The sequence below is a fragment of the Globicephala melas genome, chromosome 13, assembly GCF_963455315.2.
Source record: "Globicephala melas chromosome 13, mGloMel1.2, whole genome shotgun sequence".
NCBI classification, from domain to species: domain Eukaryota; kingdom Metazoa; phylum Chordata; class Mammalia; order Artiodactyla; family Delphinidae; genus Globicephala; species Globicephala melas.
Window position 1 is genome coordinate 48839613 of NC_083326.1, and position 20255 is coordinate 48859867.

General features: G+C 41.1%; 1 protein-coding gene across 11 annotated transcripts in view; it reads left to right on the forward strand.

Moving 5' to 3' along the window:
- Window positions 1-20255, forward strand: part of OSBPL1A (oxysterol binding protein like 1A) — a 237763-nt gene that overhangs the window by 23814 nt on the left and 193694 nt on the right. For 2 of the 11 annotated variants that reach the window (XM_060310977.1, XM_060310974.1), the window contains exons 2-5: window positions 1041-1099; window positions 11798-11922; window positions 18348-18433; window positions 19297-19371. In XM_060310977.1, the coding sequence (XP_060166960.1) occupies window positions 11802-11922; window positions 18348-18433; window positions 19297-19371 (282 nt within the window). In that variant the 5' untranslated portion in view covers window positions 1041-1099; window positions 11798-11801. Of the gene's footprint in view, window positions 1-1040; window positions 1100-1142; window positions 1926-4052; window positions 4513-8697; window positions 8875-10254; window positions 10734-10767; window positions 11639-11797; window positions 11923-18347; window positions 18434-19296; window positions 19372-20255 lie in introns of those variants that run through there. The other 9 variants (XM_060310973.1, XM_060310972.1, XM_060310969.2 and 6 more) reach the window with 8 other exon arrangements.

A 20255-nucleotide genomic window follows, 5' to 3' on the forward strand; every position in this document is an offset into this window, starting at 1 on the left:
GTCTGTCCGCGCGTGGTGGGGGGCGAGGCCGCGTCTCCCGCGCGTCTCTGAGGATGGTCAGGGTCGTGGCCTGGAGATGCTGGGCTCTGAGCCAGAGCTAGGCTTCCACGAAGTCCCTGGCTGCTCCAACTCTGCGAGGAAGTTAGTTGTACAAGCAGCAGGATGCTGGCATTTGTTGCATTTCCACTTTGGGTGCTAGGACTTCGTCCTGGTGCCACATGCATTCCCTACTAAGTCATTAGCTGCTTGCTTTCTCGGTACTTGGATGTGTGCATTCTAACTTTTAGTTTCTTACTGGCGTGAAGAGGATTGATTCACAGTGGAAGTCACGAGCTGTTCACGTGAGCATTCTCACAGTGTACCTCGTGCTCCATTCTACTAGCATGAAAGACTATCAGAGGAATTCAGAAACAGTGTGAAAGATGGCAGCAGCACAAGAGAAAGAAGGATTCATTTACCCGGGGGCCCTGCTGATTGGCAGGAGGCGTTGAAAAGGGTTATCCTGATGTAGTTAATATTGGTTTTCAATTGTGAAAGTCTTTGCTTTATGCAGATTGTATTGTGAAGTTGAACTGTTGGCAGACTATGTTAACTTAAACTAGACTGTTTGAATGTTGCAAATTTAGCGATTAGGCTTTTGTGGATAGCTGATAACATAATGAAATCAGCTTTAAAATCAGTGATGTGTTTTCCTTGAAAATCTCAGCCGTTGTATTGTAATTGATGCATCTGGATACACTTCTTGACTCAGAATTTGGAAAATACTTTGATTTGTTTTGATGGCTTAGCAATGTTCGTGGTCTGACTCGGAGGCAACGAATTTTTTGCAGCCGGTGTGCCTAGGTGTATTTTCTGAATTCCCCAGCTGAAATTTTAAAGGTCTCTGTATTAATTACAGAATAGTTATAAAATTCAACCTTTTTTTATCCCCAGGTTCTAAACTAAGGGCTCTATCTAACAATCTATGGGGAGGGGTGGGGGGAGAGGAGAAAACTGTCAGTAACGTACCTTTTAAAATTTATCTTTTTCTTTTCTCTCAGGCCGAGCAACTCTCCCAGCATTGAGAAACTGATGTGCAAAATAGGAGTTAACTGCTGAAAGTTGAGTAGATTTATCTGGAGCAGTTGTTGTGTATCAGTGTAGGGTTTTGCCAGGGTCTGTTTATCAGATCACACTTGCTAAATATCTCCTTGTTCATCAGCAGAAATTTGGGGGGGGGACTGGCTAATCCTTGTCTCTGGAGGCTGCTCAGCCTTGCAGGTATTATTTGCACAGCACTTAACACCTGTAATTCAGAGCAGCTAGATGTTATTTCTGTGAAAATTGCTTTCCCACTCTTCCCCCAAAGCAAAGGGAAATGATACTTGTTTAGAACCAGCAACTAGGTAGAAAAATACAGCCAATTTCTTTTGTGTGATAACATGGTGCAGTGTCTATTTAACAAATTTTTTCTTCACGTGGCTTTATTTTACTTAGACATATCTATCATTATAATACCTCAGACTTGACACTTTGACAGTTTCTTACCTCTTGCTATTGCTAGGAGCTGAGCTTTTGTATATTATGTGTATTCACTGAGAAAAGTAGTCAACAGAAAGTGGAAATCAGCCTAACTCATAACATATGGAGGATAGAGCAAGCACATGTAAGAAATTTGAAGTGGTTAAGCCAAGTCTGGTGGTAATTAGAACTTTATTGATTTGTAAATTCTTTCCAGTTCCTAGGAAGAGGGCAGGTGTTAGCAGTATAGCCACCAGCTGATACCAATCTCACCAGGATTCGTTAATGACGTGTCAGAAAAGATTCTTGCATTCTGTACAGAATATATTGATGATCATAATGTCATACAAGTATCTTACAGGATGTTCTTGATCCCTAGAAATGTTGGATTTTTTTCCTCTTACCTGACCTCATCCACTAATAAGGTGGGCAAGTATAAGAAATACTTTTTAATGCCTAAAGAGGATATACTAGGTCACTAACTTTTTCTGAGTTGTATTCATCAGCCAGCAAATAGGAAATTACTGTACTATACAGTGAAAGTGGTCTTTAACTGTACAGTTTCCTATCATGTGACAGTGGAAAGTAACCACGTTTTTACTTTGTTGTTTAAAGTTTTCCTTTAAAGAGAAACTTCTGGCCGTATGGTGGATAACTGGTCAGTATTATTACACGTTTCATTAAGCTTGGAAGATAATTTTCAAATGTGAAATAAAATGGGAAACATTTAAATACATTTTATGTAAAATTTAAGGAATTTTTTCCTTGGAAGGTAACAGTTGATCAGCTTCCTGGTTGGTATTATTATCTAAAACTGTATTTATCTTATTTGTGGACTTCTCTGCCGTTTGCTTCTATGGGCCAAACCTGTTTTGAAACAATAGGTAATAGTTTTTATTAACTATTTATTAACAGTAGTTTTTATTAACTATTTATTAACAGTAGAATCTACAAAGTTCAAATTGAAATCAGGGCTGCGTCTGAGGGTTAGTTCTTGTTTGTGAAGCAGATAAAATGTATAGCAACCTAAGGTTTAAACAATTCCATAAAGCAAGGCCATGAAGCTTATTTCGTTTTCAACAGTTTTGTTAAACATTTACATTTTCGACTGAATAAAGGTAAAATAATAAATAAATAGGCAGCAAGTAGGCTTGTTCTTTTCTTATACCTGTATGGCATCCAAGTAGTGTGGGTACGTAGTGAATAAGAGACAGTAATGTAAATAAGTCGAATATAAAGTAAATAATTTGGTATAGGCATTTTACATTGGTTTCAATGGCTTACAAACCCTAGTAAGACATATTACAATTATAGCCAGGTGTCTATCGTTTCTCCTGCAAAAGAGGTGATGTCATTTATCAGGACACAGGGTCCTGTTGAAGTTAGAGAAAAAGTTTCACTGAATTAAAAATTAAGTGATTTTTAATTTCATTTCATATCTTTAAAAAAGGCAAGTGCTTCCTAAAATAGACTTTAAAATTTGCTGTCATTTTCCTTAAATGGCCATATTTTGGATGTCTCATTTCAGTCAGTAAATCTTCTTAAAATGAGGGGATTAAGCTATAATTCAGATTCAGCTTCCTCAGTGCTCATACAGGAACAATAACTAGGATCAGAGACCTTTAATTTTAGAGGCTGAATTGAGTTTTATAAATATATAGCATTAATAATATTTCATCCCTCGATACGAAGTTGTAGATTCTGGTTGTGGCTATTAAAGCCATACCCTTGGCAATCAACTTTATCTTTGTGCTTTTCAGTTTCTTCATCTCTAAAATCAGTCTTAGCTTAAATATGAATCTATCTACCAAAGCTAAATTTCTAAACCAAGAAAAAAACGCATTTAATTATTTGTGTTATCACAAATGTCATAGTTCTATATATACATATTTGTATATGCCTATGTACAGATAGGTATATACACACATACATACATACACTGAGGAATATATGATCACATAAAAAAACTTAATGATTGCTTGCTAGGAACTAATAAGATTGAGAGCAAAACTCTATTTCTATCGCCATGTTTTAACATAGTCACTTTAATTTTTTAATATTTTCCTTATATTAAAAATACAATATTGGCAGGAAAAATATTGGAAGAAGACAGCGCCATTAAGCAGCTAACTAGTGTACTTCGGAATGCAGTGCTGAGCACACTAGAGGTTTTTTTGTTTTAAAGACTTAGTTTGTAAAATATATGTATTCATAAATACTTGATTTTTCTCACTATTCAAATCCCTAATATACAGTATATTTCAAATATTTTAATAATGTATTAGCAAGCATAAAATCAGTATCTGAGAATTTTAAAAATCATCACAACATACAGTCATAACAAGTTTTGAATAATTAGCTTCCTTTGGCTCTGTTAATAGTACAAAAGCTGTTTCTCAATTGTTAGAGCCAAATTTCAGATACTTCCTCTTTTTTTTTTTTTTTAATTTTTGGGCTGCACTGCGCGACATGTGGGATCTTAGTTCCCTGACCAGGGATTGAACCCACGCTCCTTGCAGTGGAGGTGTGAAGTCTTAACGACTGAACCCTCTCATTTTTAAAAAAAATTGTGGTAAAATACATATAACATATGTTTTTAACCATTTTTAAGTATACTGTGCAGTAGCCATCACCACTATCCATCTCTAGAACTTTCTCATCATCCCAAACTGAAACTCTGTGTCTATTAAGCACTAACTCCCCATTTTCTCCTCTCCCAGCTTTTAATAACCACCATTCTACTTTTTGGTTGCGTGAACTTGTCTACTCCAAGTATCTTATATTAGTGGAGTCATGTATTTGTCCTTTTGTGTCTGGCTTATTACACTTAGCATGATGTGTTCAGGGTTCATGATTGTGTCACGTTTCAGAATTTCATTCCTTTTTAAGGCTGAACAGTAGTCCGTTGTATGTATATACATTTTGCTCATCCATTCATCCACCAGTGGACACTTGGGCTGCTTCCACCTCTTGGCTCTTGTGAAGAATGCTCCTGTGATCATGAATGTGCAGGTATCTCTTTCAGCAGTTCCTTCTTTAAATTCTTTTGGGTATATACTCGGAAGTGGAATTGCTGGATCATATGGTAATTCTGTGTTTAAGTTTTTGAGGATTCACCATACTTTCCTGATGTTTTATAATGTCCAGTTAAATATTGCTGTATGTATGATCGAATAAAGTTAGCCTGGAGGTCTTTGAATTTTAACTCTTCAAACATCTTTAAGAACTCTGTTAAAGGACACATCATTTAATATTCTGAGTGTCTGATACTCGGGAATTAGCTCTGATTGTTGAACTTCACTGTCTTTGATTTCTCTAGGAATTTTCTACTTTGATTCTGTAGAAATAGTAAAGAAAAGTAGCAGTTCAACTTGTAAAATAGTAGACCTCTGACGGAATTGAATGTTGATTGCCCTTTAAGCTACAAGTTTCAGGGTCTCTGCCAAGATTTCAGAGTTGTTAGGGCCACAGAATTTATCCACTGTAGTGAATGGGGATTTAGTGGCATGGATTATCAAGTGTGGGGACCAGTTTAATTAGGTAATATACAGTGTTTACACAACAACAAAACAGAAATTCACTTTTCACAAAATAATTTAGAATTAGAAGCTTGGCTTCCCCAGTGGACCTTGGAGGAGAGGAAACATAAGGCAAAACATAAAGTCTCTAGTCTCCTAGTTTTTGAAGCTCAAAATGTTTTTGACTAGTTATTTCCTTGAAAACATTCTCTTGGCCATTAAAATCATTCATTAATCTTAAAAACAGAGTTTGGAATTGCGTGAATGTGAAAAGAGTGGCTGAAAACATCCACAAAGAGATACTGAAAAATACTATATGTGCTGATAGGATGTGGCTCAAATCTAGTCTCATAAGATACATTAAGGGATTACTTGTCTTTCTTTTGGCTTAAACATCAGAGACAGTGCATTTTGAAATAAGCTCTCATGAGTCCAAAGAAAGTTTTTTTAACATCTGTTCAATATTTGAATTCTTTGATTTTTGTATTTTTTCTAAAGTTAACTGTTAACCACAAATTACTTATAAATTAGAGATGTATCAAATTAAAGAAGCAGTGATAATCCTCAATAATCCTGGAGTGTATATTTTAAAAAGGTATGATTTTTGGTATGATCTTAATTCATTTCCTGTGGCATATAAGGAAAAAAAACTTCATTTTTTGATCACTGTTTAAAGGTGTACCACTTAAAATGAACATGTTACTCTTAGGCCTTCCTATCGGTATTGCTTTGTTCTTGAAAAACTAATTCCACGTTCATCCATCTGTCCATTTAATTAATATTTGGTTGCCTGCTCTGTTCTAGGCACCTTGCTGGGTACTAGGGATATAGTGGGGACACATAAGAAATGTGGGACCCTTTTTCTCATTAAGTTTACAGTGTAGTGTAGGGAGAGCCAAAGAAATGACCATATGTGCACCTACAGACTGACATTTGTGGCAAAAATAAGGTGCTGTGAAGGTTTTATAAAGGGGATCTAGTGGAGGTTGGGAGTGGAGGTGGCAAGTCAGACCTCTTGAGAAATGTGGATAGTAATTCTTTTGTACAGTTGACTTCTGTATAACATAAGTTACTGGGAATTCCCTGGTGGTCCAGTGGTTAGGACTCTGCACTTTCACTTCCGTGGCCCTGGTTCAGTCCCTGGTCAGGGAACTAAGATCCTGCAAGCTGCGTAGCATGGCCAAAAAAAAAAAGTGTGTGTGTGTATATATATATATAAAACATATATATAAATATAAACACATATAAATATATATGTTAAAAATATATAATAACATAAAACATAACTTATCCTAATGTAAGGCCTGCTTTTATTCATTAGTGTGTCACCAAAGTTTAGAACAATGCCTGGACCGTGGTCAGAGCTCATTTAAGGGTTTTTTTTTTTTTTTTTACTTTATTTTTTTTTTTTGCGGTACGTGGGCCTCTCACTGTTGTGGCCTCTCCTGTTGCGGAGCACAGGCTCCGGACGCGCAGGCTCAGTGGCCATGGCTCACGTGCCCAGCCGCTCCGCGGCATGTGGGATCTTCCCGGACCGGGACATGAACCCATGTCCCCTGCATGGCGGACTCTCAACCACTGCGCCACCAGGGAAGTCCTAAGGGTTTATTGATAGTAACACTGTGATAGTAGAGATAGGGAAAGTTTTGTTGGCCCTGGAGGTGATGGGGAAACTGCAGCTTCTTGTGGATGTCATGTTGGGCACCTTCCTAGCCCAAGCTGGCTACCTTCCTAGCCCAAGCTGGCTACCTTCCTAGCCCAAGCTGGCCACCTAGATGCTGACCTGAGGAATAAAGTTTTGGGTACTATTGATGTATCAAATTCTGAATCTTCAGGTCTGCATAGACGGCAGTGGACTTTTAGTTATAATGGTTCTTGGATGAAGAAAAAACAATGAATGTTTCTATGTCTTGGTTTGGAACATCTTCTGAGTTTCTTTGCAGCATAGCTGAAAGGAACAGAATGATCATTTTGTTTTACTGTAGTACAGCTATCATTTTAAGAAGTTTGCTTGGTCTTTAAATTACAGGTATTTTTGGAGTTGTGCTATTTTGACTGGGTGTTAGAGCCACTAGGAAATTATTTTGTTATAAAATTGTGTTTTTACTGTTTTCTGCTCCTAACATAAAGTAATCTGTTTATGGAAGTACGTTCTAAATGTATATATGATTTTACAAAATTGTTTCTAAAGGGAGATGGGGGAAGTGTCAGCCCACCCCGCAACTCCTACCACTCCTTTCTAAAGTAATAGAAGTTTATAAAGGAAAAGTGTTGAAAATGCCCGTTTGCATTTTGGAATTTACCCTCAAGGTCTTGCTTATTTGACTAAGTCCCAGGTGTTACAGTTGGCAAACCTTTAGAGTCTGCTCAGCCTGTAGGTAGAGTAGCTAGTTTTAATGGATGTGGTGGGAAATTGCTTTAAAAAGGAGAGAATGAATTGTTTTAAGAATATTTTTTAATCAGACAGGTGCCTGTGTTAAAATGAACACATATGGAATTTAGGCATAGAGCAACAAGAGTTTTAATTTTCTGTCTCGGTGAAATTTAACTGGCCTTGTACCCTTTTTAATTTTCAAACAACCTATTTACCTCTGTTACCTCTCCCCTCCATGCCCCCCTCCCCATCCTGTCTCATAGTAAGACTCCTCTTGCCTATGAAGATACCTAAGAATCTGTTTATCTTCGTAGGAAATTGGCAGCGTCAGACAGGAAGGAGCTCTGCTTAGCTCCCCACCGGCCCCTTAACTACCCTCTGCCCTGCCCCCGGCCTTAGTGTGGTGCTTCCTCTTTTCAAGGCTGATCCTTGCTTGGGCTTTTCATCCACCTACTTCAGGCTCCTCTAGGATCTTTTTCATCTCTCTTCCCTCCTTTCTCCTTTCAAGCTTTTCCTCTCTTCTGGCTCTTGCCCCACAACCTACGAACGTGCCCAGGTATCTAATATCCGAAAACTGAAGCTATCCCCAGTCCTTCAAAACAGAGTTGCTTTCAAGGAATCTGCTGTACTCTCTCCCCATCATCCCACTTTCACTCTCAATTTACCCACATCTATTTGCCTCTGTCATTTCTACTTAAAGTATTCTTGAGCTCATCAGTGGCCTAGCTGCCAAACCAGTCGGCATTTTCAGGCCTGTCCTTGCTCTTCCTTTGACATTTCACACCTATCCAACCTCTTGAAACACTCTCGCCTCTTGGTTTCAGAGCTATCGCCCTCTCCTGTCCCCCTGTCCGTGCTTAGACCTTTCTTGCTGGATCATAGTGACTGGCCGCCTTCACCTTCAGTGTTGGTCTTCTCCCAGTAAGAGGTCTTATTTACCCCTATGATTTTAATGACTACTGACGTGCTGATAACTCCCCCCATTTTAATTCTAGCCTAAACTTTCTTTTTGTTTCTTTCTTTCTTTTTTTTTTTTTTGCGGTACGCGGGCCTCTCACTGCTGTGGCCTCTCCTGTTGTGGAGCACAGGCTCCGGACGCGCAGGCTCAGCGGCCATGGCTCACGGGCCCAGCCGCTCCGCCGCATGTGGGATCTTCCCGGACCGGGGCATCAACCCACGTCCCCTGCATCGGCAGGTGGACTCTCAACCACTGCGCCACCAGGGAAGCCCAAGCCTAAACTTTCTTTTGCTCAGGCTGGTATTAGCTGATTGCTTATTGGACATCTCCCTCTCTGTTTCCCACAGGAATCTCAAACTCACCACGACCAAATGGAATCACATCTTCAACCAAGATTGTTTCTGGTGTAACAGTTGTCCATCAGGGTTGGAAACCTTCTTCATCCTGCTGGTCTTGGTGACCTCATTTTTCAAGTCCCTGCTTAAATTTCACTTTCTCTGTGATTCCTTCCCATACTAATGCAGGTAAAGGGCTGATCATTCCCTTTGTCCTCTGTACAGCCACTGTCCCTTGTTCATTACTGTACTTGGCACATTTGATATGATTGTGTGCATATTTGCCCTGTCTGGGGGACAGGGACTGTATTGTCCATCATCATACCTCCAGTGCCTGTAGCAGTCTCTGTCATTGATGGGTACTCAGCAAACCTTTGAATAACTCTTAATTCCAATTGCAGCACTAATGAGCAGCTGTCGTGGTTGATATATTATAATGAACTGTTTAAGTAGATAATAGATTTAATTTTACCCTCTTCATATTTATTTTACAGAAGTTGAAAAACTTAAAAAATTTTTTTTTTTCTGTAAACCCAATGTAGTGAGAACCCAAGGTAATAATAAACAATTTCTAGTATGTTCTGAAGATACTTACTTCAAATGTTCTTTGATTCATTCTTAAAAAGCAGGAAAAGGGGGCTTCCCTGGTGGCGCAGTGGTTGAGAGTCCGCCTGCCGATGCAGGGGACACGGGTTCCTGCCCCGGTCCGGGAAGATCCCACATGCCACGGAGTGGCTGGGCCCGTGAGCCATGGCTGCTGAGCCTGTGCGTCCGGAGCCTGTGCTCTGCAACGGGAGAGGTCACAACAGTGAGAGGCCTGCGTACTGCCAAAAAAAAAAAAAACAGGAAAATGATATTTCTATTGTCCTATCTTCAAGTTCACTGATTCTTCTGCCTGCTCAAATCTGCTTTTGAATCCCTCAAGTGAATTTTTCATTTCAGTTATTGTACTTTTCCGCTGCAAAATTTCTTTTTGGTTTCCTTTTAGGCTTTTATTCTCTTAGGACATCTCTTATTTTCTCCACCCACAGCTAAAGAATACTTTCACCATTGTTCTGTCTAAACAAAATTCAGGGGAAAAATTGTTATTAAAAAAATTTCCTTCTGAAATTCAAGAAAATATAGACATATTTACAATCTAAGAAATTATATGCAATCTAGCCATGCATTATTATTTTTTTTTTTTGGAGGGCATACCATGCACTTGTGGGATCTTAGTTCCCCAACCAGGGATTAAACCTGAGCCCTGGGCAGTGAAAGCGTGGAGTCCTAACCACTGGACCACCAGGGAATTCCCTAGGCTTTCTGTCTCTTTAAGTTTGTTCATACATTTTCTTGACTTTTTTCATATATTCATTTAGTTCTTTGAGCATTTTTAAGACATTTTTTGAAGTCTTTGTCTAGAATATCTGCCATCAGTCCTTTTTCAGGGACAGTTTCTGTTGATTTATTTTTTTCCTTTGAAGGGGCCCTGCTTTCCTGTTTTCTTTATATGCCTTGTGATTTTTTTTTTTTTTGGCTGCTGAAAACTGGACATTTGAATCTAATGTAGTAACTCTAGAAATCAAATACTCCTCTTCCTCGGGGTTTGCTAATTTTTTGTCATTTTTTTGTTTGTTTCTTTTTGATTGTTGTAGACCGCTTTTCTGCTGAGGGCCAGCCTAAACTTAAGGTTGTCCCATGTCTTTTTTGAGACTTTGGTGGGCATGAACAGTCACATTGTAATTTTCCCCATATATGCAGTTGTTTGTGAATGTCCTAGTCTTTAAAAGAGGGAAATTAAGGGGAAATTTAAGCGGGAAAACAGAAAAAAAGAAGAGGGGGGAAAAAGGTTGCTGGCCCTTTAAATCCTCTGGCAGTCCAGGCCACCGGAGAGGCTTGCAGCAAGGGTGCCGGTGCAACAACAATGGCTGCCCACTTCTTTGTCTGCATTTCTGTGGTCAGAAGCAGCGATCAGTGATCAGAGCCTGCCTCCCCAGTATTTGGAGGACAGGGTCCTTTTTGCTGATGGTGGGCTCCAGCAAGCTGCTCCAGAAGCACATGCACAGGTGCCTGCTGAGTGGCTGGAGGTGGGGGTAGGGAGCTGCTACCCCTAAGAGCTGAAATTAACCACATTTAGCTTCCAAGTCTTCCCTGGCAGTTGCAAGCCTTCTGGAGGTTCCAGAGTTCCAAAGAATTGTTAGTTACATCAGACAGAGTTGGCCAGTGCAGTTGTTGTGTAGGTGGGGAGACAGATCCTTGGTATTTGTTACTTGGCTATCTCCTGGAACCCTCTGTGTATTTTGAAATTATTTCATCTTGTCAAATTGTTGCCTCTCCCTCTGCAACATATGAAGGATTGTGTGAATGTTATTATAATATATAATATGCATAATATTATTAGCAGTTTACTGGAGTGCACATTTTTTGTTAATTCCAGCATTTGGTGTGTTTAATTTTTTTATCTTTGCTAATCAGGTAGGCAAAAAAATATCATTGTGTTTGATTTATTTGCATTTAACTGATTATTAGTATGAAAGAAATTTGTATTTTTTCTGGGAATTGCTGTTCATAACGTTTTGACATCAGTGCTTTAAATTTGGTTGTAGTCCTTTATAGTTGGCTTGAGGCTTGGGAAGAAAATATGAGAGTTTATTTGTAAGTATCGTAGCTCCAGGATCCTTATCTGTAATTTATTTTCTCACAAGTTTCTCGCATTGTGTTAATTTACATTTCAGCCTTATGATATTTCTATACAAACTGCTGAATTGCCGTATTTTAACTTTATATCTGGTTATTGATGTTGTACTAGTAACTATTTACAAAACACCTTTCATAGACACAGTCTTAAAACAGGTCATGAGGTTGATTGTATTTTGCAGGTGAGGAAACGGAAGCTTTGAGAGAGTAAGAAACTTGCCCAGATGTCCAGTGCACTTCTTCAGTAATAATACAAAGGGCGTGGAGTCTCAAGGTCAAGTTTTGGCCCTGCAGCTGATTCATTTAATCAGTTCTTGTGTCTATCTTATTAGCTGCAGAATGAAGATGATTTTTTTCCCTTTTATCTGTTAGATAATATCCAAAAGCTAATATATGTTCTTCCATAATAGCAATGTTATTATTTTTTAAATCTAGAAATGAGCACAGAAGCAGAGCAACAGCTCCTCCATCATGCCAGAAACGGCAACGCTGAAGAAGTAAGACAGTTATTGGAAACCATGGAAAGGAATGAAGTAACTGCTGACATTAACTGCAAAGGTAACCTTTGAATGGATTTTTTAGCTTTTTCTTATGAGTATGCACTACTTTATCATTTATTTAGCACTAATCTTTCTGAACTTGAAATAAATTTTCATCTCTTATCCTAGGAAGAACCCCCATAAGAGTGGGTACTCTCCTCCTCCCCTCTAAGTCAGAGAAATTGAGATCCAGTCTTAATATTGTCATGGGTCCTAAACCTTATGAACTACAAGGGTGACCCCCGAGTCCACAGGATGCATGCTATGATAATTTCTTTTTCTCGAAGACGTTGTAGGTGAAGCGTGTGAAGTACCTTAGAAATATTGTCAGACAGGATCCTACCCTCACTGAGATTAGTAGATTACTAGCTCAAACTAGTCTGCATTGCACAATATGTACAGAATATGGAAGCTATGAAGTGCACGGTGTTAGGGAACATATAAGAAGTATGTAACTGGAACTCGAAGGATTAGCTTCTTGGAGGAAATTATTCTAAGGTGATATATGAAGAGTACGTAGACTTAACCAGGTAAAAATAGAGAAGAAAGGGGGTCAAGGCAGAAGAAACGTCATATGCCAAGGTCCTGAGGTGAGAAGCAGCCCAGATGGCAAGGGCTTTTGCAGGCAGGAGGGGTGAGGGATAAGGCTAGGTGGGTAGGTAGCAGCCAAATCACAATGTGCCTTGTGTAGCAAGGTTACAAGTATATTAAACTCAGGGGTGCAGAGAAATAGGCTTTATTTTCTAAATCGGCTCTGATATTTCAACAAGCGCCTTCTCATTTTGGGAGTTTGGAGGACTAAATATAAGTCTTTGGGTCCCTCCATTTCAGTAGCTCTTTTGATAAATGATTGGCCTCCCAGAGCCTCTCACCTGTGTCCTCCCCGTCTCGCCTGAGGTGGCCTGTGAATGTCAAGGCGAGCCTTGTTCTGTGTGGACGGCCTTTGGTTCCTCGGTAACCTGTCTTCCTAGTGCCCCTGAAGCATTTGTAGCTGAAGTAAAACTCAGAGTCAAATGCAGGTTTTTCATAAGCACAGGTGGTGCTCCTTGGCTGTGTTGGGAGTCTCATCCTGGCTCTTGTTGGCTTTGTGTCACCCTGAACCTCTCATGTCTCCCTCTGGCACGTGGCCTAGGCTCGCTGGTTCACCTTGGCCACGCTCCTGTGGGTGTGGCCTTGGGGGTGTTGAGTGACCCATGGTGGCTCGGAGCAGCTCTAGGCAGCCAACATTTGGCCTTCCCGCTGCCTGCACTACTGAGTTTACTGTGACGTGGCCACCGTGCAGGTTGGTGCTAGGCTAGGTGGCCTGGTAGGGGACCTTTTCCTAGCGTCCTACATGCCACTGCCTGTTCTCACTCACGACTTATCTCACTCTCCGGGCTTAGAATCAGGAGCCACATGCCCCGTTTTACGTCTTTACCTCTCCCGCAGCCCTCTGTCACTGACGGGTATTTTGTTCTGCTGTGTCACATTCTCCTCCTGTCATAGAGCAGCAAACTTCATGGCCTCACCCTCCGTGTGGAAGGAGTATTACCTTCCTAGCAGTGAAGAAACCACGCTCTGAGTTGTCCAGAAATTATAGTCTGAGTCGGTTCTTGGAATGCTAAAGGAATTCTAAAAATCTTTCTCATCCTTCAATAGAAACCTGGTTCTTAATCTTTGCCTTGGGGTTCTGTTTTGAATGCCAGAAACGTGCCTGGTTTGTTGATCTTCAGCAACCCTTTACCAACCACCCCCCCTCACCCATGGTTGCCTCAGGCTAGTTAGTGGAGAGTCACCTACTTGGAAATGTAAAACTGAGAGACAGATGTTACTGCTTTTTCAAAATTTCACCCTCATTATACCTGTCAGTCAGACTTGTCGGAAGGGCAGTTTGAAGGGTTTATGTAGAGGAACAGCGTAATCAGGTGATGTGAGTTCACCCAACAGAAGTGAGTGGGGAGGGCTGGGGTTGGGGGTGTGAGTGTCTCCATATGGGAATCACTGTGCCTGGCATTTCTTGGTTTTCTTTTCTATCTCATTTTGTTTTTCCAAACCCTGAGAAATTGAGAAAATGGTAAAGTGTAGTATAATTCTTCTACAAGAATTAAAGCTCAACAATCAACATAGAGATGTTACTGGTTGGGAGGAATCCACTAATGTCAAGTTTAAGGGAGAGAGAGAAGCACTGACGTGCATTTGAAGGTTAAGGTCAGCACTTCTAGGCTAGGGGCACAAAGGAAGAGCTAATTGGGCAGTTTGGCTTGTAGCTGTTGCCATTATGGGTGTGTGTTCATGGTCCCGTCTCTTGCTAATGGCGAGACATTCTTGCAAATGAAATAAATACTAACGTGTTTATACGCATAGCATGCTTTGTATAAATTCTATGAGTGATCTAAAAGATAAGTTTTTGAGAGCAAAATAAGAGCTTATATCGGCAACATGAACACGTGATTTTTTTTTTTTTTTTTTTGTGGTAGGCGGGCCTCTCACTGTTGTGGCCTCTTCCGTTGCGGAGCACAGGCTCCGGACACGCAGGCCCAGCGGCCATGGCTCACGGGCCCAGCCGCTCCACGGCATGTGGGATCTTCCCAGACTGGGGCACGAACCCGTATCCCCTGCATTGGCAGGCAGACTCTCAACCACTGCGCCACCAGGGAAGCCCTCAACACATGATTTTGTGTAGTGCGGTCCTGTTGCTTTGCTGGAAGGTCTGCATGGGAAATTACTTAGGTATTACCCATAACGTCTGCTGGTGTTTCCCAGTGTTTAATATTCAGTATAGGGTACAGTTTTCTGTAAATATTTCTAAACTTGATATTTCTTATGGATAAAAAATTTTGGGTGTCCATAATTTGTAAAGAGTATAAAGGATATCTGGAGCATTTTTATTTCGTGACTTAATAGCTCATATATTTGCTTATTTTTTATGTAGATACTGATTTATTGATAGGGGAAAGTATCTCTGCTACATTATTTACCAAAGTGAAATTAAAAAGTAGATTTTAATTATTAAAGATTATCAAGAACTTGTAGAGTATGGCCCTTGTTTTTTTTTTAAACATTTTTACTGGTATTTGGAGTATTTTAAGAATTATTTAGGGGCTTCCCTGGTGGCGCAGTGGTTGAGAGTCTGCTTGCCGATGCAGGGGATACGGGTTCGTACCCCGGTCTGGGAATATCCCACATGCCGCGGAGCGTTTGGGCCCGTGAGCCACGGCCGCTGAGCCTGCATGTCCGGAGCCTGTGCTCTGGAACGGGAGAGGCCACGACAGTGAGAGGCCCGTGTACCAAAAAAAAAAAAAAAAAGAATTATTTAGGATTCTGTAAATTTTGACTTCTTGATTCAGAATCCCATGTGGAAGCACTAGATAGTGAGGAGACCCGTTCAGAAGCAGCAACTCAGAGGAGACTGTTGTGGTTAAATGGGAGTAGAAGCAATGGGAATGGTGAAAAGTAGGTATCGTTAACATTTAGGAGGTAGAACTGATAGGACTGATCAAGTTGGGCGGGGGTGAAAAGGAGAAAGGCAGACAAGAGTGGTGCTTATTTCTGACTTGAGAAGGGAGGTGAATAATGGGGCAATTCATTGTGAAAACGATGTGGGAGGGGGAACAGGTGTTTTTTCTGTGTACATGTGTATGTGTAAGGTAAGTGAATTCAGCTTTGTACCTCCTGAGCATAAGGTATTCTTGTATCGTCCAAATGGAGGTGAATAGTAGAGAGTTGGAAATGGAAATATGGATTTTGAAGTGAAGAGCCTATAAACAAAGCAGTGAGAAAGGGCCAAGAGGTGTCATTATTGGAGATGCTAGTAATGAAGGATAATCAGAGAAAGTGGAGTTTCCACAGAGCCCTGGGAAGAAGTGCAGAGCTGTGGAGGCTCTTGACCTGGGCTGTCAGATGCCGTCCAGTGACGCGGTACGCTGGCTGCTGAAAAGTGCCCCTAGGATCCAGTGACACCATGTATTGGTAAAAGTTGAGGACAGTTTTAGTGATGCGGTGGGAAATGAACCTGGTCTGCAGTGGGTGGGTAGCTGATGGGAGGGAACGCAAGATGGGAAGCGTGAAGACTGTGGGGGGAGGAGAGTGAGGAGGACAAGGGCCGGAGGGCGTCCGGGACCAGAGAGGGGGGGTTGGGTGCTTTTGCTTGTTAGGTGGACCAGACGCAAATCCTCACCTGCTCCTTCCTATTCCCAACTAAAGAGGGAGAGGTTGAAGATGAGGAAAAGGAGTACTTGGGAAGCAGGGGGGCATGGGATCCAGGATCCAGGAAGTGTGATGATTCTGAGGCCTCAGGAGGAAGGATGGGCGCCTGTGGGTAGAGATATGGGGTGGATTCGGTGCCAGGAAGCCCAGGGAATCCTATGAAAGCTTCTCTTTTCTTTGTGAAGCTATGAGATCGGATCATTTGCTAAGAGGCAGGTGTCTGGGTAAGAGGCTTGAGGGGAGTGGTGAGGATTGAAATACCTGTGCTGGAACATAGGAGGGACACCTGCACGGCAGTGTGGAAAGGATTGCCGGGCAGCAGTGAAGGCTTTGCTGAAGTATGAGATCCTGACTTTATGGAGCCATGAATCCACAAGGTTTTATTTTTCTTCCACCACTGTTAGCAACCTGGGTGTGGTTATAGAAAAAATTGAGCTAGTGTGTTTATCAGGCTTTGGGGTTTTTCTAGGCTGCTGTGACAAAGATAGGATATTGAGGATATTGGCAAAGAAATGTTGAAGTGAGGGACCAAGAAATATATGCTGGATTTACCGAAGGAAGTGAAGATGGTGGGGGTATTTACATAGAGGGAAAGTGATTAAAGAACTGGAGGGTCAGTTCAGTTGAAGAGCAAGTCTGGGGGTTTGCCTGTGTGAGGAAGTGGGAAAGTGGGCACTCTGTGGGAAAGTGGGCTTTCTGTGTTCCTGAGTTCAGACGTGATGATGACATCCAGACTCTGGCCCTGGGGTTGGGTACCCGACGTGGAGCAGAGGCCAGGTTTGCGAGGAAGTGAGGGAAGCTGAGAATCGGAGACACCAGGATACTGGCTCGTAGTAGTCACCCCTAGGATGGTGGCAGGATTTGCCGCAAGGAGAAAGACTGCTGCCCAGAGTTAACTGGTGAGGGGTGAGCCACTGGAGGCCGGTAGATGGCGGCAGAGAAAGCATTTGCAGGGCGGGTAGCGGTGCTTAATGTCAGAAGCCTCAGAGGAGGGGTTGTAACACGAGGGAGGTCATTAACCAGAGACCACGTTGGGTTTTGACGTGGGAATTCACGTGGCTCTGTGCCATGAGGACCAGTGTGGGGGTGTGGGAACGGGGGAGCCTCCCCCCCGAGGGATAGAGGAGAATCATTGTCAACAGGAAGAGCTAGGTTAAGGACAGAGGATAAAGAGAAATGTTCCATGCAATAGACCATGGCTCTAGGACGTATTGCCTGTGGAATTAGGGGTTCCAGAGGGCACCCATTTGAGAGGGAACAGTTATGGGAGTTTGGTAAGTGGCAAACAGTCACAGGGACACTGTTGGCGGTGACAGTCCCTCTGGGAGCTCTTAGAGCCCTGTTCTGGGTACACTGAGGCTGGTGGCGGGCTTTCTGTTGGCCCCAAACCTGAAATCCAGGAGCCGAGGGCAGCTGTTAACCTCCACCTCCTGCCAGGGAGGGCCGGGCAGCCTGCTGCAGGGCTTCGGGAGACCCTCTAGGGCGGTGGTGGGCTTTCGCGGCTTATGTAGGCTGTATTCTCTCAAGCTTCATTTGGAATTTTGGAGATCTTCTGAAGCTCTCTCAGCTCTAAGCTATAATGCCCTATTTTTTTTTTCCTAAATTGAATTAATGTAGCTCGTTTTCACCACGCTCAGTTGTTTTATACCTCTCCTCAGCTGGGATCTGACATTTCGTTGCTTTTAATTTGGGTTCTTGTTATCTAGTTGGACTCTCCCATGCTGGTAACACTCATCCTCATTACCTGTGATTTTATCTGAAGTCAAGGCTCCGTTTTCAGTCACCGCCTGCAGCGCCGACAGCTTGCTAAACGCTGCAGGAAAGATTGGTTCCCAGTTCCCCTTTCTGTCCACTCTCCTGACATGGGACAGGTTTTCAACAAGAGGTGCTTTTCAGGAAATGCTGTGCCAAGAGACCCACGTGTTCGTTTGCTGATGGCAGGGTGGTTAGACACTCGCTCGGCACCTTAGAGCCGCAGACCAGTTTGAATGTAACCCCCATCAAGTCTCCTTCCACCCTGTTAAGAGTGAGGACATCGAGTTAGGAAGGTGGCCGCAGAATCTGTGTCCTTTGAGTTCTGACCCATCTCGCTCAGAACATGTATTACAGTGTCATGTCTCCTGCCTCTCACTCATCAGCAGTGCAGTGTGAAAGGGAGCCACCGGCCAATGTGTTGGAGCAGAGTATTAAAGAGAAATTAATTTTATTGTTCAGTTACCTCAGTAACATCTAAAAATACCTCTTTCCTTTTTTTTTTAGGAAGAAGTAAGTCTAATTTGGGCTGGACACCTCTTCATCTGGCCTGCTATTTTGGACATAGACAAGTGGTCCAGGATCTGTTAAAGGTATATGTATGGCTTTAATTTTTAAATAAATAAAATACGGCTATTATGGAAATTATAAATGTCTTGGAAAAGCCGTCTGGGCCATGATGCATGATGGCCTGTTCAAAGCAGTTGCTAATCACTTAATTGTTCTTTGCTAAATACATGAATTAGAGTAGCCTGACTAATTAAAATTCTGTTTTTTCAATCATTTGATTTTTACATCATTGACTTTTTAGAGTTGCAAAAATGGACATATGAATTAATGAAGATACTATGTTGTTTTTTGAGCATAGTTAAAAAAATGACCAAAGCACATCCTTTGTAATTAAAAAATAATGTCAGAATCTCTTAATGAGCACGCTGTAACTTAAGAACTCGTATTTCTCAATTCTGTGATGAATAATTTTTCACACATACTGATATTTCTGAAATTGGGTTTCATCTTAAAATTGATCTGGTGGCCCCAAACCTGAAATCCATGAGCTAAGGCAGCCCTTAAACCTCCAGCTCCTCCACCATTTAAATGGTGGCATCTTTTCCTTTTTTTTCCCTTAAACTCATTAAATTAAATTGGTGAAGAAAATGTGCTATTTTATTCAGAGACGGTTCTCCTTTTTTTTCAATATGAGTGTTTCTAAAGTAGAGCAAAGGGTATATAGATTTTTAAAGAAAAGTAGCTTTTTATTTTCTACCTATCAGGTAGATTTTTACTATAAGCTTACTGTTTTACTGTGAACTGAACTTATTTTTAGTAGTGACAACCAGTCAATATTAACAATTATTTTAATTTTTTAAATATTTAATATATTTTTAGGGAACTGTTTTCACCTTTGTATATTTCTTGATATGTGGAAGATGCTTAAAGCTTTCATGTTTACTAGGCTGGTGCAGAAGTAAATGTATTAAATGACATGGGAGACACGCCACTTCATCGGGCTGCCTTTACAGGACGAAAGGTGAAAAACATTCTCTGTTCAATGTTTGCAAGTGAAATATTTGGAAGAGCAGTCACAAATGTTTTCTCCTTATAACCCTAGGAATAGCAACTGCGAAAAGCCACAAAAAATGTATAAACCAGCACTTTGGGTTAAAAGACCTCACGCTCTTAGTGATGGACAGTGAGGTCAAGTACGAAGGTCATGGAGCCTCTACCCTTGTGTCCCTGATAGGAGCTCATTCAGTCTATGCTTGTGTCCTCCAGGGATGGGGAACTCCTGCACCTTCTTCATCTTCTTTTTATTTTTAAAACAGCTTTATTGGGGAATAATGTACACTGCATGAAACTCAACTGCTGTGAGTGTACATTTCAATGATTTTTTTTTTTTATACATTTACACAGTTGTATGACCACAACCACAATCTAGTTTTGGGACATTTCCATTCCCCCAGAAAGTTTCCTCATGCCTGTTTGCATTCATTTCCTGCTTCTAGCCAAGCCTCAGGCTACCACTGATTTACTTTCTGTTTCTAGATACTTGCTTTTTCTAGAAATTTCTTGTAAATGGGATCATACAAACATTTGTGTCTGAATTTTTAAATTTAGTATAATTTTGTTAAGGTTCATCCATGATGTAGCATGTATCAGTAATTCTTTTTATGGCTGAATGACATTCCATTGTATGGATATACCACATTTTTTAATCTATTCACTGTTTATTAGAAAGATTCTTTCCCCATTGTATTGCCTTGACACCTTTGTTGGAAATCAGTTGACCATAAATGTAAGGATTTATTTCTGGACTTTCTGTTCTCTTCTTTTAATCTGTATTTTATCCTTGCACCAATACCACACTGTCTTATTACGTTACTTTGTAATTAATTTTTAAAAAAATATTTATTT